Source organism: Diceros bicornis, chromosome 16, assembly GCF_020826845.1.
Source record: "Diceros bicornis minor isolate mBicDic1 chromosome 16, mDicBic1.mat.cur, whole genome shotgun sequence".
In the NCBI taxonomy this organism is placed as follows: Eukaryota; Metazoa; Chordata; class Mammalia; order Perissodactyla; family Rhinocerotidae; genus Diceros; species Diceros bicornis.
This window is the reverse complement of record NC_080755.1, coordinates 39,609,050-39,624,977: the sequence shown is the minus strand read 5'-3', so window position 1 is coordinate 39,624,977 and position 15,928 is coordinate 39,609,050. Positions and strand designations below refer to the sequence as shown.

Here is a 15,928-nt window from a genome sequence, read left to right as displayed (position 1 = left end):
AAACAAAACAAAAGTAGAATGTGAACTTGAGCAAAGTGCTGGAAGAGGGGGTAAGAGGTCCAAGATCTGTGCTGCAAGTGCAGCCCCGAATCTGCCCCTTAGAACGAAGCATCACGGTGGACGCTGCACAGCAGAAGCCCCTGGGGGCTGGTGAGGCCTGAGCACACTGAGGGTGTGGTTGATAAACACTCAGTGTGGACGAGGTCAGTGAGATGCAAGAGGATGTTGTGCAGGCCGAGAGCTGGACAGAGGCCTCTTCAGTGGGATTCATATGTGGAAGGAAATAATGAAGCAACAGGAGGATGATGTGGCAAGAGAAAACGGATACGTGTGGGAGCCTTTGGCAGGGATCAGCCAGCACTATCTGGGGGAGAGGCTCTGGGGTTGCTGAGACCCTTCTAGGGGAGAGGGTGGAGGTGAGGGAGTGGTTTCAGGTGTGGGAAAGGGAGGTGACATCAGGTCTTGCCATGCTCTAAATCGAAAAAGGCCAGTCGGTTGCCTCCGCTTGTTTTTATTATAAGCTCATTGAACAATGATGAGATTCTTAATTCAGGTTCTCAAGAACCTGGTGCAGCGAAGGGGGATGGGGTAGGGGAGTGTGCTAGAACACAGACATGAGTATTCTAGTTCCAGGAAAGGAATCCTGTAACTGAAGTCTTCCTTCACCTTACTGCATAAAGATAGACACATTGGCATTCTGGTTTATATATCAGTCACTTGTGAGCTTGGTTAGTATGAGTCAGTCTCCCTCAGTGGGATTTTCTCCAGTGGATTGACAAGATTTAGTTTCTGGACCAGCAAAGCTAAACGGGCCCGTTGGTGGTTTGTGATGCTGACCCATGGCCCTTGCCTGGCCGGACCTCTGGCCTCCCCTCTGGGAAGCCGCATCATATTCTGAAACCATCCACAGGGAAGACCACTCTCTGTGGCCTGCAGCCAGCTGATCTCCCCAGTGAAGACCCTGCAAGAGATAAAGTCATAAAAGATAATTTGTATAACCTTCCTGGTTTTGGCAACGTGGAGTCACAGAATTAGAGGGTCAAGGTGGAGGAGCCAACCCTGCATTCTACAGATGAGGAAACTGAGGCCCAGAGAGAGGAAGCCCCACAGCTGGTGGACACAGAGCAGAAACTAGAACCCAGGCCTCTTGACCCCAGATTGGCAAACCAAGTTTCCATCCTGGACCCTGGATGTGAATTTTCCAGAAAGCTCCTCTTCAACCTTTGTTAGGGGTCATCGTCTGGGCTCCATGGAGAACGTATTCCGTTCCTCCTGGGGCCACCTGGAGACTGGATGTGGCTGTGCCTGGAGCCACTGTTGAGAGAAGAAGGCCAGTGTGCACTCAGCCCACTGCTGCTGTTTTTGGAAAAAGTGGATCCTCGTGGGCACAAAGCCTCTGACATGAGAGGATGGCAGTTTGCCTCCTTTGTCAAGTCCAGGTCCTCTGAAGCCAGGGAGGATGCTTTGGGTCCCCAGGGCAGGGGGAGTGAGATGTGCCCAGGATCCGACACCATCACCAAGCCTGGCTGGCGTGTCTTGGAGAATGCACCGCCGGGTGGAACCCCAGCTGCAGAGAAGAGAAGAATCAGGCTCCTCTGGCCTGGCTGACTCCCAAGCCTGCCTCATCAGCCACGTTCTCTCTCGGAGATTTTTTTTAAAGCCTGCTTGCATCATCTGAGCTTTAACTCTTCTCTAGCTCATGTTTGAGTGTTTTTGTCAGTGAAAAGCACAAGAACCTTTTTCTGTATTTAAATAATGAACTCCTGGAAATTTCTTTTGGAAGCTAGATTCCACTTTCTGTAGGAAGCCATTCAGTATCAACCCACCATCCCAACTTCTGACCCTCCCCTATTCCTAAGACAGTTTCTAAATGATTGAAATATTGCACATTTTTGTTGACCGTGTGTCTAGGTTTTGTGACCCCATCAGACAGGGTAAATGCCTCTCTAGAGTTTGATATGGGGGCTAAGAATCGAAGGAAGAGCTCTGCATCCCTGGTTTTCCATCAGGCCTGGATAAACAGCATGTTCAGGGAAGTAGTGGAAAGCTTAGCAGATCTTGAGGAAAGCCTGAAGAAGGAGTAGTCACCCCACAATTCACAGGCAGCTGGTTGTCAAACACTTGTGCGTGTGACTAACATTGTGTGGGATCCGGAGAGGCAGGGTCCCTGCCATGGAGGGGCTTTCATTCAAGCGGGGAGGGAGTTGGCAGATGATGCAGCAGGTGGGACCCAGTCTGTGCTCCCGGCCTTCAGAGGCCAGTGCGGTCAGTGGGGAGGGGGCAGCTGGGAGCTCACGGACAGAAACCTGGCTGGACCCTGAGAGGCCAGCGTCAGGAGAGGAGGGAAGGCCTGGGCATTGGGAGGAGTATTGAAGGGGAGGGGACAGCATGAGCAGAGGTGTGAGGTGGGAAGGGGTGGGGGGAGGGGGCGGTGCTCCCTGGTCTCCCCTCGCGGCCTTGGCTCCATGACCCCTCTGTTCTTGGAGAGGCTCTGCTCTGCCCGTTATGAGTCTCTCCCTGTCTGTCTCCTCCCGGCAGGTCCACTCTGTCCAGGTGCTGCAACGCCCCCTCCTTCCTTTTCACCACCCAGAAGAACACTCCCCTGGGGACAAAGCTCAAGTATGAGGTGGACACCAGCGGCATTTACCACATCAATCAGGAGATCTTCCGCATGTTTCCTAAGGTGCTGCTTTGGGCAGGGCGGTCTGGGGGGGTGGTGCTGGAGCCCACCCAGCGTGGCCTTCTGGCATTTGGCATCACTCTGCTGAGTCCTCTGCACCCAGTTGTCCTGGCCCTGGTTGGCCATTCACTTAGGCTCAGTAGACTGTCTTCTAGGGTTCCTAGGGTTCCTTCTAGCACTTTCTAGCAATGAATGCCAACTGGCTATTATTTGAGTGACTTTTGGCACAAAAGTGTTTCTAAGATTTTGGTTGTTGCATTGCTTGCAGAGGACATCCTGAAGCTATCTGAGAGGATGATTAAGTGTTTGTCCCCTTCCCAAGGGAGGTATAAGAGCAAAAACACGCGAAGGTTGTGTCCACAAGAAATCACAAACCAATGCAAAGCAGGACACTGAAAGATTGCTCTCCAGTTGGATGACCTTGGGTGGTTATTATGTCTTTCAAGGCCTCAGTCTCCCTGTCTGTAACACCGGGGTTTGGATTGGACTAGGAATAGGTTTGGCTGCTTGTAACAGGAAATCTAAAATATCAGAGACTTGCAGAAGATAGACATTTATTTTTTTCCTTTCACATATAAGAAGTCTGGAGGTAGGCTGATCATTCAGGGCCATCCTGGTGGCTCCCTGGTCACAGGGGACCGCAGAGCAAGTGATCTGCATGAGCAAACTGCTGAACCTCTGAACCTCAGGCACACGTTCTCACTTCTGGCTTGATCGCTGCATCAGACTAGATGCTCTGAGAAGGGGCCCTGGAGCCTGCATTTTCAGCTGATTCTAGTGGTTACCATCTGAAGAGGAGGAAGGTTCCATGAGACATGGTCATAACCACCTCCTGGAGAGTGCTGGGCCCAGGGCAGGATTTAGTGGGACCAGTTTGTAGGAATTCTGAGTGGGGGCGTGATCAGGTCTTTCTGGATGAAATCTGAGGGCCTGGGCTGCCCTGCTCCTCTGGGGAGTGCTGGCACTCGCACCAGAATGTACTGGTAAGACTGGGCATTCTGGGGCCCCGGGGAAGAACTGAAGGTGGAGAGGGATCAAATGTGCTGTCCCACATCACAGTGCCGTAGGACAATGGGATGTGAGCCATGTTTACGAGGTGGGTCTTGCAAGGCCTGGAACATGAAGCTGGTGACGGCAGGTGAACTTGCATTTCACGAGGTAATGCCGGTGGGTGACACACAGCTCGGATATGACATATGGATCCAAGGAGGGCCGTGGATACGGACTGCCGGGGCCCAGGGAATTAGAGCTGGGGTTGCCATGTGTTCTCTGGAAAGGCCAGAGAGTACATATTTTAGGCTCTGCAGGCCATCTGGTCTCCGTCACAACTACTCACTCTCATCATTCTAGCACAAAGGAGCCTTAGACACATGTAACAAAGGAGAGTGGCTGTTCCAAGTAAGACTTTAGTTCCTATTAGACACTGAAATTTGAATTTTATATAATCTTTACATGTTACAAAATATTCTTTTGACTTTTTTCCAACCATTTACAAATACAAAATCCATTCTTAGCTTGTAGGCCGCACAGGAACAGGCGGCAGGTCAGATGTGGCCCACGGGCCGTAATTTGCCACCCCCTGAATTAGAGCATGTGATGTAGAAGTATTTCCTGAACTTCCCTAAAGGTAAGTGTTTCTTTGGGTTTGTAAAAAATACAGCTTCTTTCTGATTCCGTGATTCTGGGATGGAGCCCAGGAATGTATATTTTCAGAAAGTACCCCAGGTTGTTTTTGATTTACAGAAGTTTGGGAAACAGAACATAAAGAGCCTTTGATGATCTCTCAAAGGTGACTTTGGTTTTTTTTATGTCTCTAGTAAAATTCAAACAGTGCAGTTTCCCTCACTGGCCATGGGACACCCTTGTTTTCCCCGTCCTGGCCCCCGGGGCCTGACCCTCCCGGGAAAATGGGCCCTGAAGAAGGATAGTCCCCCACGGACGGAGGCAGCATCTCCTTCAGATTTAGCCTAATTCCTGAGGATCCCATTGTGGTGTGATTTTCCCTGAGACCCACCGGAAGCCTGAGGTGCTGACCGGGACCACTCTTGTGCAGGGCTGGCCGGCTGGTGTGTGCTGGGAGGAGAGCTGCTCGGCACCCTTATGGGGGTCAGAGATGGGATGGACCTTTGGGGCCACCTAATTATAACAACCTGGTCCCCTGCGCTGAGACCTTCTGGGTCAAGCACTGCCCTGGGTAGGCTTTTTATTTACACCAGTGGTTCTCAACCGGGGGCTGTTTGGGGACATTATCTAGAGACATGTTTGTGTCATAACTGGGGGGTACTGTTGGCATCAAGTACATTCTACACTGTACAGGACAGCCCCCCACAACAAGGAATGATCTGGTCCAAAAAGTCAATAGTGCCAACTTGAGAAACTGTTTTACATCATCTCGTTGACATATGCATGTTATTATCCTAATTTTACGGATGGAAAACCCAAGTCACTGAAAGCTTAAAAAATTTGTCCATGGTTCCCTCACCCCATTATGGGGCAAAACCAGGATTAAACTTGGGTCTTTTGACTAGAGTGCCTAGTCCTGGTTTGCTCCAGACTTTCCCAGTTTGGCCAAATGTGAGTCCTGCATCCTGGGCAAAGTCCCCCAGTCCTGAGCAAACCAGGATAGTTGTTCACCCTACCTTTGACTCCAGGTCTATGCCCCTGTCCTGTGCCACGTGGCTGCCTGGCTCTACCTGCCTCATGTTGCCCAGGACGGGATTATGGCCTAGAATGGGGACATGGTAGAACCAGGTCCCTAACTCTCAGGCCAGTATTTGCTCTTTTCTGCCAACTTGCCTGTGGTCCCCTGGAAAGCATGGAGCCTTTGTGGGCAGCCAGTGCCCAGACCAAGATAACCCCACCAGTCGAGGTGTGACAAGGTCAAAGCACTGTGAGGTGGTCACTCTGGCTGCTCCCTCGAATGCCATGAGCACTTATGGTAAGTACTGGGCTCCCCTGCGCTCAGAGCTTTCTTTGCAGAGACCCCAGGTGTCCCAGCCTCTCACTGCTCCCCTGATATGGCCTTGCTTGCTCACCCCCCAGTCTCTTGTCCCTGCTGCTGCCAGGTCCTGGCATCTGTCCCAGTCCATATGGCCTTCCTGTCCCAGGCCTGTGTCCTCCTTGTGGAGCAGAAGAAGGTCTGCAAGTCACCTGAGCTGAAAGGGGTGAGGGCCAGATTTAGGGCCCTGGTCCCTGGGTGGCCCTCTCCCCATCTCTGCTGCCATCACCCCCAGAACATTTGCATTAACCATTAAAAAAGGCACACTAGAAGTCATAAAGAAGCTGAGCTTCCAAACATTGGGACAACCAAAGGCTTGAGTACAAGCAGGGCTAGCCATGACCTGTATTCTCTTCTTTCTGGAAACCTGAGGCATCCCAGGGCTTACTGAACAAGGCTGAGGAGACCTGGCTTCCGGTGCCAGCTCCTCTCTCATTGCCTGTGGAACTGAGAACAAGTCTTTTGACCTCCCTTCTCATCTGCAAAGTGGAATAACCACTTTTCTCCCACATTCCCTACAAGGCTGTCTCGTGGGGCCATGAGGAGTAGAGCTGGATGTGGGTACAGAGGTGAGAGCACCAGATGAAGGCAGGGGTGGCACTGCCTCTGACAGCCGTGCCCCTGTCTCCCCAGGACATGCCCTACTACCGGTCCCAGTTTAAGAAGTGTGCTGTCGTGGGCAACGGAGGCATCCTGAAGAACAGCCGCTGCGGGAGGGAGATCAACAGCGCCGACTTTGTCTTCCGGTAAAAGAGCCACCCGGGGTCTGCATCTGATGCTTCTGTCCCCTCCATGCCATCACCCCATTGGGTGCCCCCTCCAGTGCCCTAATACTGCCCTTCAAGTGATCAATCCCCCACTCCCCACCCCTGCAGATCCTCATGCTCTGGGTTGTCCCTTCCTCTCTCCAGCCCTGTCCCTTTGGGCAAGTGGTTGAACCTCTCAGGTCCTCAGTCTCCATATCTGCAGAATGGGAGGTGTGTATAGACCAAATCACATAACAGATGTAAAGACTCTGAGGACTCACCGTGGCCACGCAGATCTGTTGGTGAGATTGTCTGTGTGGCCACCTGCCTGGTTGGGTTCTACCCTTCCAGAGGCAGTGTTGGAACCAGGACAGCCTTGTGGCTGACGCCAATATTGCCTTCACTCTGGCTTTAACTAAGCTGGAGACAGGTCCTTGTATTTCTTCTTCCTTTTGTAGAGCCCCTTCTTATCTCTTTGGGGACCTTTGCTTACAGCTTTAGCCTGGATAAAGAAGATAAGTTGAAAATAAAAACTTTAAGCAAAGAGACTTGGGTTGAGACGGCAATGGGACCTCATGGCTCTTGGATCCACAATCATTGGGCCACTCAGGGTTGGTGGAGGAAGGGGTCGAACTTGTCCCTCCACACCCAGGCCATAGAGATTTTCACCCAGCTGGCTTCCCCGGTATCCCTCTGCCTATAGGATCACCATCCCTTCCTTCCCTGCACCCTCACCCTCGCCTGCTCCCCAGCTCCATCTGGAATGACCAACCACATGCAGTCAGGCTGCCTTGTCTCTTTTGTAGGTGTAACCTACCCCCCATCTCAGAGAAGTACACCATGGATGTGGGGGTGAAGACAGACGTGGTCACCGTGAACCCCAGCATCATCACGGAGAGGTCAGTGGCCTTTCTAGACCTGTGCTGTCCAATATGGTAGCCATTAGTCACATGTGGCTACTGGGCATTGGAAATGTGGGTATCCAGATTGAGATGTGCCATCTGTAAGCATAAAGCACACACCCAATTTCAAAGACTTAATATGAACAAGAAGATGGACCATATCTCATTAATTTTTATATTGATTACATGGTAGAATGATAGTATTTTGAGTATATCAGGTTCAATAAAGTATAAAAATTCATTTCACCCATTTCTTTCTACTTATTTAAATGTGCTTATCAGAACAATTTATTTATTTATTTATTTTGTGAGGAAGATCAGCCCTGAGCTAATATCTGCCAATCCTCCTCTTTTTGCTGAGGAAGACTGGCCCTGGGCTAACACCTGTGCCCATCTTCCTCCACTTTATATGGGACGCCGCCACAGCATGGCTTGACAAGCGGTGCATCAGTGCACGCCAGGGATCTGAACCCGGGCCGCCAGCGGCGGAGCGCACGCACTTAACCGCTATGCCATGGGGCCGGCCCCCCAGAACATTTAAAATTACATATGTGGCCTGCATTATATTTATTTTGGACAGTGCTGGTCTAGACTGTCTTCACCTAGAGATGGGCCAGAGAGCTTTCCAGTGTGTGAGGAGGGCGGGCAGCTCCCTATGCTGTGTGTCCAGGGGGCACTGGGGAGAAGCCTCATGCAAAGACCACAGCGCCTCCCTCCTCCCGGGCCCCTGGGGTCTGTCTGTCTGTCTGAGATGCCTCAGGGGAGAGGGTTAATGTGTTAAAACTCCAACCCTGGCACAGTCACACCTCCAGGTCAGACAAAGGGTAAGAGGAAGGGACAGCAGGGGAGTTGTTAAGTCGGGTCACTTGTCTGGGAACACTTCCCGAGTCAGCAGAGTGAAGGTGCATTCAGACAGGTGTGAGATGAGGGCTGTTGAATGTAAAGAAAAAGGTGAGCGAGGGGCTGGCTGCAGGAAGGGCTGAGAGGACAGGCAGCCGGGGTTGGTGTCCTTCACTGGGGATCTTGGGGAAGGCAGTACAGGTGAATGGCCTCAGGGCTCTAGGAAAGCCTCCACTCCCTGCCACATCCCCTGAGCCCACTCTGGACCACCTTCATCCATTTGGGTTAAGCATTGCTCTATCACTGCAGCCTCACACTAGATATTTGTCCCTTTGGGTCCAGATTGTCTTCTCCTGCATTTACGTACAAAAATATAACTGTCCCCAGCAAGGCGGGACATTCATCTGTTGAGATGGCTGAGATGAAAGGAGTCCCCTGCGTCCTTTGAAAAGAGCCCAGCGTGCGGGGGTGGGGGCCCGGGGCGTGGGCGGCCACCCCTCTCACTCTGCGGCAACCCCCTGCCCCCGCAGGTTCCACAAACTGGAGAAGTGGCGGCGGCCCTTCTACCGCGTGCTGCAGGTGTACGAGAACGCGTCGGTGCTGCTGCCCGCCTTCTACAACACGCGCAACACCGACGTGTCCATCCGCGTCAAGTACGTGCTGGACGACTTCGAGTCGCCGCAGGCCGTCTACTACTTCCACCCTCAGTACCTGGTCAACGTGTCGCGCTACTGGCTCAGCCTGGGCGTGCGCGCCAAGCGCATCAGCACCGGCCTCATCCTGGCCACGGCGGCGCTCGAACTCTGCGAGGAGGTGCACCTGTTCGGCTTCTGGGCCTTCCCCATGAACCCCTCGGGCCTCTACATCACCCACCACTACTATGACAACGTCAAGCCCCGCCCGGGCTTCCACGCCATGCCCTCCGAGATTTTCAACTTCCTGCACCTGCACAGCCGCGGCATCCTCCGCGTGCACACGGGCACCTGCAGCTGCTGCTGAGGGCGGCGGGCCGGCTGGCCGTGCCCGGCAAACAGAACCTCGCCCCTCCTCTCTCTCCTGCGCAGAACCTCGCCTCTCCTCTCTCTCTTGCGCGGGCAGTGCGAGGGCCTGGCGGGACGGCTGTTGCTCCCTCGGTAGTTCAGTTCCGTGCTTGGGCCCTGTGGGCCGGGAGGCAGGGATCAGCTGGGCCAGTCAGCTCTGTGCTAGGCGTCCTGGGCCTCAGCCTGGGCCCTGTGTCTACGCCCTGCCCACGGTAGCATGCCGCTGGCCCCCACCTCAAGATCCGGGCCCTGGGGCTTGCAAGTGAATAAAGCACATTTCCACTCAATTTTAGCATCCTAGAGAGCACAAACTTTAGTGGTTTTGTTGCAGCTAAAGGAAGGCTCTACAGAGAATGGAAAAAGAGGGAGACTGGACATGTGAGCATGGTCAATATTTAAATCAGACTTGGGTTCCTGAGTTTATACCAAGGCCTCAGTCGTGAATTGCATTCTAGAATCTCAGAGCTTAGAGGCCAAGCCAGCAGCCAGACCTTCCTGTGAAGACGGGGTGGCTCAGAGAGGTCCAGGGACTTATCAACCAAGGTCACTCCAACCGACGGAGTCGGTTAAGTAATTCCATGAGATCTAATGCAAGGCCGGTGTGTTAGGATCTTTGCTGAGATACCGTCAGCTGAGGAGAGCCACACCCTTCAAATACATCCTCAAACACACATGCAGTCTTGGTGCCTCCAGGTTCAATCCTGCATTTGATCTTCTGATGAGAAGGAAATAAACCAGACCAGCCATTTGCACTAAGGTTTTCAAGCCAACGTTATCGACTGAATAAGTGCTTAGCAATTTGCTTCCTTTTCTCTCTCCTTATTTTCAGCTGTTTTAACCAGGAGTTATTTATAAGATCCATTCCTCTTTGTGTTCCTGAACTCTGCAGAATCCTGCTATATCATGTTCCTGAATTGGAACCATAAGCCTCCGGGCTGGAAAGCACTGGCATGAAACTGGTGAGCTTAGCGGATAGAAGCGCGTCACGGCCTCTGACACCAGCATCACTGAGGGTTCTACTGTAAAGGTGGGACTTCCCACGTGGCACAGCCTGGCAGCCTTCACACACGTGGACCCACAGGGCCTGTGCTTTGGAAGTTAGCTGTCATTTCAGGGAGGCTGAGAGGGGTTAACATGTCATTTCACATCAGACATTCATTCTCTTTGCTTCCCCCGTAGTGTTTCCACCATTAATGTGGCTGTGCCTAATAGACACTGATGGTGAATTGCCTTAGAACTTAGCTTTGTGGAATCATAGAATATTCATGCCAGAGGGATTTCAGGCCCCTTCATCCTCCCTCCCTTCCTCCTTTCTTCCCTCACTTTCTTCAACATTTCCAGAAGCCTGTTCTGCTTTGGTTTGGGGCTGGGCTTGGGAAGACATGATGACAAATAAAGGCAGAATCTCTGTCTTTTAGGGGTGGAGGGCAGACCATAAACAGATTCCAGCTCTGCAGGCTGGGTCTGAGGAGGAGGAGGAGGAACTGTGAGAGTACAGCAGGGGGCGGGGACCTTTCATCCCATCACCTCATTTTACAGGCAGAGCGACTGGCTCAGCAAGCAACAGACAGAAGAGAGTGCAGGCGCTGTCCCAGGCCTCCAGACTCCCCATCCAGGGCTCCTGTCTCGGCAAAACCTCTTCGTCTTGACTTGTGTTTCACGTTGGTGGGTTGTTAGGGAACGTGTACTCCCTGCACAACACTGTTCTAGATGCTGACCTTTCACCTTTGTTCTGGCCTCTGGGACTGACTTGAAAACCTCAGGCCACTCTGAGTCTGAGTCTGCTTGTCTGTAGAGCAGGGAAGTAGCCAGTGAGACAAAGTAGGCTCAAGTACTACTTTGGGAATGGGAAAAACTACGCAAGGACTGTGGATGGTTATGCTTTCTTAGGCTCTGCCTATTTCTCCCAAGGAAGGAACTTCTGGGAAAGATTCTAGTGAACTGAGGTTTCCAGCCATTTGTTTATGGTTCATTGAGCCCAGTTCTTGAAGCCATGGAATACCAGAACTGGAAGGCTCTTAAAGACCATTTTGTCCCACTTAAAGAAACAGGCCCAGAATGGGGAGGTGACCTGGGTCAAGTCATGCCTGAGGCTCTACTGAGTGCTGCCGTGAACAGAACCCTCTACTGGAAGCCTTCTTGGCAACGGTTACATTCCAGATGAGGCAGTGTTTGGGGGAAGGAGCCTTGCTAAGTCAGACATTAGGGTTCTCACAGCTGAGGGTGTCCTGGGAAGATTTCTGCCCTAGCCAGGGCCCAGTAGGAGCTGCGTATGGAGCATAAGGATCCATCCCAGGTAGGAGGTGGGACTCCTGGCTCATGGTCCTATTTCTGCCTGTGGGTCTTAGGACAAGTCCTTCCTCTACCTTAGGGTCTCAGTTTCCTTATCTCTACAACTAGAGGCTTAGAAAAGATCTCTAGGGTCTCTGTAATTTCTAATTGTTTTGAGGTATTCATGATGTATGGATCTAAGCCATAGCTAATATTTATTATTATAAAAGCTAAGATTTATGTGCTCTCATTCTATGTCACCCTACGCTGAGCACTTTCTTGGTATTATCTCCTGTAGTCAACACAAGACCCCTTTAGGTAAGAAGGCTCCCACTGAACAAGTGACGAGACTGAGGCTCAGAGTGATTGCCCAGGGTCAGGCACCCAATGGAGGAACCGTACCCTGGTTTGTAGAACCCTAAAGCCTGTGCTCCAGACCTCTGTCTTAGCTGCTTCCCAGCCAGCACCACCAGGGCTAGAACAAGAGGGATCCTGACTGAGATGCCACTGCAGGGTGGTATGGGGCCCTGCTCTAGGGACAAATGCTCTAGGAGGCTGTCATGGGTCCAGGAGGCAGTCTCTGCTTGTAGGTGTGCTCCCCCAACCCCACCCCTCATAGCAGCACTGATCCACCCACCATAGAATGTATGCTGTTCTGGCACCGGAGGGGAGCTGAGGCCATCTCCACATTTTGCAGGTGAGGAGAGATGCCCAGAAAGGGGACATGTTAAATGACAACATGCTGAGTGACTTGCCCAAGGTGACATGGCCAGCTAATGCCTCAGCTGGGACTCATCCAGTGTCCTGACTTCCAGCCTGCACTCTTTCTCCTGCAGCCAGAGTTTGTAGGAAAAACATTTTTTCAAAGGCTCAGAGAGACCTGGGTATTGACTGGGGAAGCTGCCACCATGTTCCTTGCAGCCCCTGTCACCATCCCACCGTGCAGTGCAGACTACTGGTTAAATTCTTATTTAAAGGAAATAGATTCCCCACAAACCAACCAACCGTCATGTCTTCCTCTGTGCTAAACCCACTGCTCCAAGGTTGAAAGGCAGCAAAAATAAGTAAACCACTCAATGCGTAGCCAAGCAGAAAGGAAGGTGGCTCAAGGTCAGATGCGGCCTCTGAGACGGTTCAGCAATGCTGCTGCAGCAACTCTGCCCGCTGATCACCTGTGCCTCAGAGAGCGGCGAGCCTCATTGCCCTAGACTTGCTGAGCATGGGGAGGAGGCAGGGGCAGCATCTCCTGACAATTGAGGGAGAGCACAGAGCTGGCTTCAGCCAGGCATTCAACAAATATTTATTGAGCTCTCAGCCTGTGCCAGGCATTGTGCTGAGTGCCGGGGAAGTAGTGATGAGCACAAGGTAGCCCGTGCCCTCCTGGGGCTCACGGTCCAGTGGACGTGTCCAGACACTGAATCAAGAGTCCCACAAGCACACACAGGAGCTGTGCTGAGTGCTGGCAAGTCCTGGCTCGGGGACGGTTATGGGGCGAGGAGGACAAGGGCATGCCAGAATCAATCCTGAATTCTGAAGGTTGTCAGGAGAAAGACGGTAAATGCCAAAGCAGTGGAAACTTATCAGGCCTCGTCCTTGACATCCCTGTGACATGTGACGGGGTGGCCTCGCTGGTCTTTTTGAGTCCTCTCTTCCTTTGCTTTCTATCAAACCACTCTCCCCTGACTTCCTCTATCTCTGTGAATGCTCCTGCTCAGGCTCTTTTATTGATTCATCTTCTGTGAAGCTTCCTCAGGGTTCTTTTCTCTTTCTAGGAGCGTTCCTGCAGAAATCTCATCTAGTCACAGCCTCAAGTCTCTCCTGTCCTTGCATGAAAACCCCTTACCTACAGGCCGCTTCTCCCCTGGAGCATCAGAAGTGTGCTCACTGTGGCCTCCTGAACATCTGTACCTGCACAGCATCTCAAACCTCAGCATGTCCTCAACTGGCAGAGTTAAAAGGACAATCTGGACTCAGAGTTGCCTTCTGCACTTACTAGTTGGGTGATCTTGGGGGAGCTGCTGAAGCCCCTGGAGGCTCTGATTCATCATCTGAGGCTCAAGGTCGGGACACCAGCCTCATGAGCTGTGGTGAGGATTGAGTGAGATGAGGTTGCACAATGCCTAGCACAGTGCCTGGCATGAACTAGACACCCGGTGAGCCCAGGTTCTCTCTGCCCCTTCTGCCCCATCATCCCCTGTGAATGGCTCTACCGCACCACTGGCCACTCAGCCCAAAACCGGGGTCACCCTTGGCTCTTCCTCCTCTTCACCTTCTATGTCTGTTTGTTCACCAAATCTTGTCAATTCTGACTCATAAATATCCCTTGAATTCATTCCCTACCTGCATCCTCTCTGCCCTAAACTCAGGCCCTTCTGACTGATCTTTCTGCTTCCAGAGAATTACCTTCTGGAAACACCTGTGGTAGAACCCATTGCCTGCCTGTACCATCTAGTCCAGGTTCCTTACCCAGACATGCAGGGCACGTCCCAAGCTGACTCACGCACCTTCCCAAAGACCCTCCTGCCCGCTCCCTGCCCCCTCATCCTCCTCCAGGCGCTGTGCTTTTGCACAAGCTAGTAGAAATGTCTGGCATGGCCCCATACTCCTGCTTCCCTCTTTCCTCCCCTTTATCCCATCACTTTTGTAGATTGATGTCACCTTATGGCCCCTGCATCCTCATAGCACATGCATGGGCATCCCTGTGTCCTTGGCTGAGGGTCCGTCCTTTCCCTGAGGGAAGGCACCATATCTGGCTTATCTTTGTGCGCCCAGCACTGGCACAGAGCCCCGTGTTTACTATAGCAGTGGGGTCTCTGGTTACCTGGTGGGCTCCAGTGGTTCAGGAGACCCCATTAATAAACTGAGTAACACCCTGGGGGAAATTGTTAGCTTGAGAGTGTCCTCCCTTGACTATTTTTTTGCCTAGTACCTTCTATGTGGAAAGCACTCCCCTGTCTGTCCTTGGGGAGCTTGGGCCCCGGGGGCTGTAATGTCTGTGTTGGGGTGGCTGGCTGGCCCCATCTCCCAGTCTCTGCCACCCTCTTGTTGTTTGGCCCCATTATCATCTCTTCGCTCATCCGCTTCTTGCCCTCTTTCTCTAGTTTAAACAAAAGAGGGAAAGATGTTTTCCTTTTCCCTTCCTTTCCTTTTCCTTCCCTGGAAACCATATAGATTTGTCAGGATCTGGTATTGCTGTGCTGAGGTGCAGGCTGGGTAGCTCTATACGAGGGAGTGATCAAGAGTGTCACAAAAACAAGTGGAAAATGCTTTATTTATTGGCGGGGAAACAGATGTGCTGAGCTTTGCAAAATATCTGCTCCAGATGCCCAGTGCAAGGCCAGGAGCGTGGGGGTCCTTCCTCATGGGGAGGGGATGGTGCTGCTTTGAGTTCACCACACACCCTGGCCTCTCACCCCTCTGAGAGGAGACTGGCTGTGGCTCAGGGGCCAGACAAAGCCAGGCTGGGGGTGTCCCGATGGCCAGGGTGTGCCTTCCCTTGTTCTTTGGAGCCCTGGTCAAGCCAGGCCAGCGTGTAGAGGTTGGTTACATCCTCCAAGGCATCCTGATAAGGCAGTGTGTTCTTTAAGGGTGGACTGTAGATCACCTGTCAGAATCCCCTGGGTGCCTGTTAAACCCCAGCCTCTGGCTTCAGAACCTGGGGGAGGGGCAGTGATGCCTGGCAAGTGTGACAGCCCCGGGTGGTCCTGGAGCGCACATCCTCCTGAGAACCGTGTTCTGCACTGCCTGCGGTTCAGTGGCTGCCGCCAGGTGAGTGGTGATGTCTGGCTTACAATTCAGACTGGAGTCTTAAGTGAGAAGAGTGAAAACATGCATCTGGCACAGAACCCAATTTCTGGGTTTTCTATAAATAAGAATATAAAATATTAACCCACTACTAAACTAGCAACAAAAATTAACAGCTCAGGAGTCTATAACATTTACACAATCTGTTTAGGCCTCAACACTCTCAGAGATTTCTTTTTTTTTCTATTTTTAATTGTGGCAAAATACACATAACATAAAATTTACCATCTTAACCATTTTTAAGTGTACAGTTCAGTAGTGTTAAGTACATTCACATTGTTGTGCAACCAATTTCCAGAACGATTTTCATCTTGCAAAACTAAAACTCTATACCCATTAAAAAGACAACTCCCCGTTTCCCCCTCCCCCAGTCCCTGGCAACCACCATTCTACTTTCTGTCTCTGTGGCTTTGACCATTCTAGGTACGTCATATACATGGAATCACACACTATCTGTTTTTCTGTGACTGGCTTGTTTCATACAGAATCACTGAGGTACAAGCTGTTCTCAAATGATATTAACACTTTTCAATGTCCCTATAATAGAATTCTGATTTTAGTTTTTTCTAGAGCAGTTGTCCTGGGCCCTCGGTCGGTCCCTGGCTTCTGGCGACCTAGGCACCTTTGCTGAGGGTCAGAGCAGACCT

At 51.8% G+C, this 15,928-nt stretch overlaps 1 protein-coding gene across 3 annotated transcripts in view; it reads left to right on the top strand.

Moving 5' to 3' along the window:
• The window catches only part of ST8SIA5 (ST8 alpha-N-acetyl-neuraminide alpha-2,8-sialyltransferase 5), a 59,972-nt gene extending 50,595 nt beyond the window's left edge, over positions 1-9,377 (top strand). For 2 of the 3 annotated variants that reach the window (XM_058557052.1, XM_058557054.1), the window contains 4 exons: positions 2,539-2,683; positions 6,312-6,424; positions 7,231-7,323; positions 8,697-9,377. In XM_058557052.1, coding sequence (XP_058413035.1) covers positions 2,539-2,683; positions 6,312-6,424; positions 7,231-7,323; positions 8,697-9,165 — 820 coding nt within the window. In that variant the 3' untranslated portion in view covers positions 9,166-9,377. Of the gene's footprint in view, positions 1-2,538; positions 2,684-5,745; positions 5,845-6,311; positions 6,425-7,230; positions 7,324-8,696 lie in introns of all 3 variants that reach the window. The other variant, XM_058557053.1, reaches the window with a different exon arrangement.
• The last annotated feature ends 6,551 nt before the right edge of the window (positions 9,378-15,928 follow it).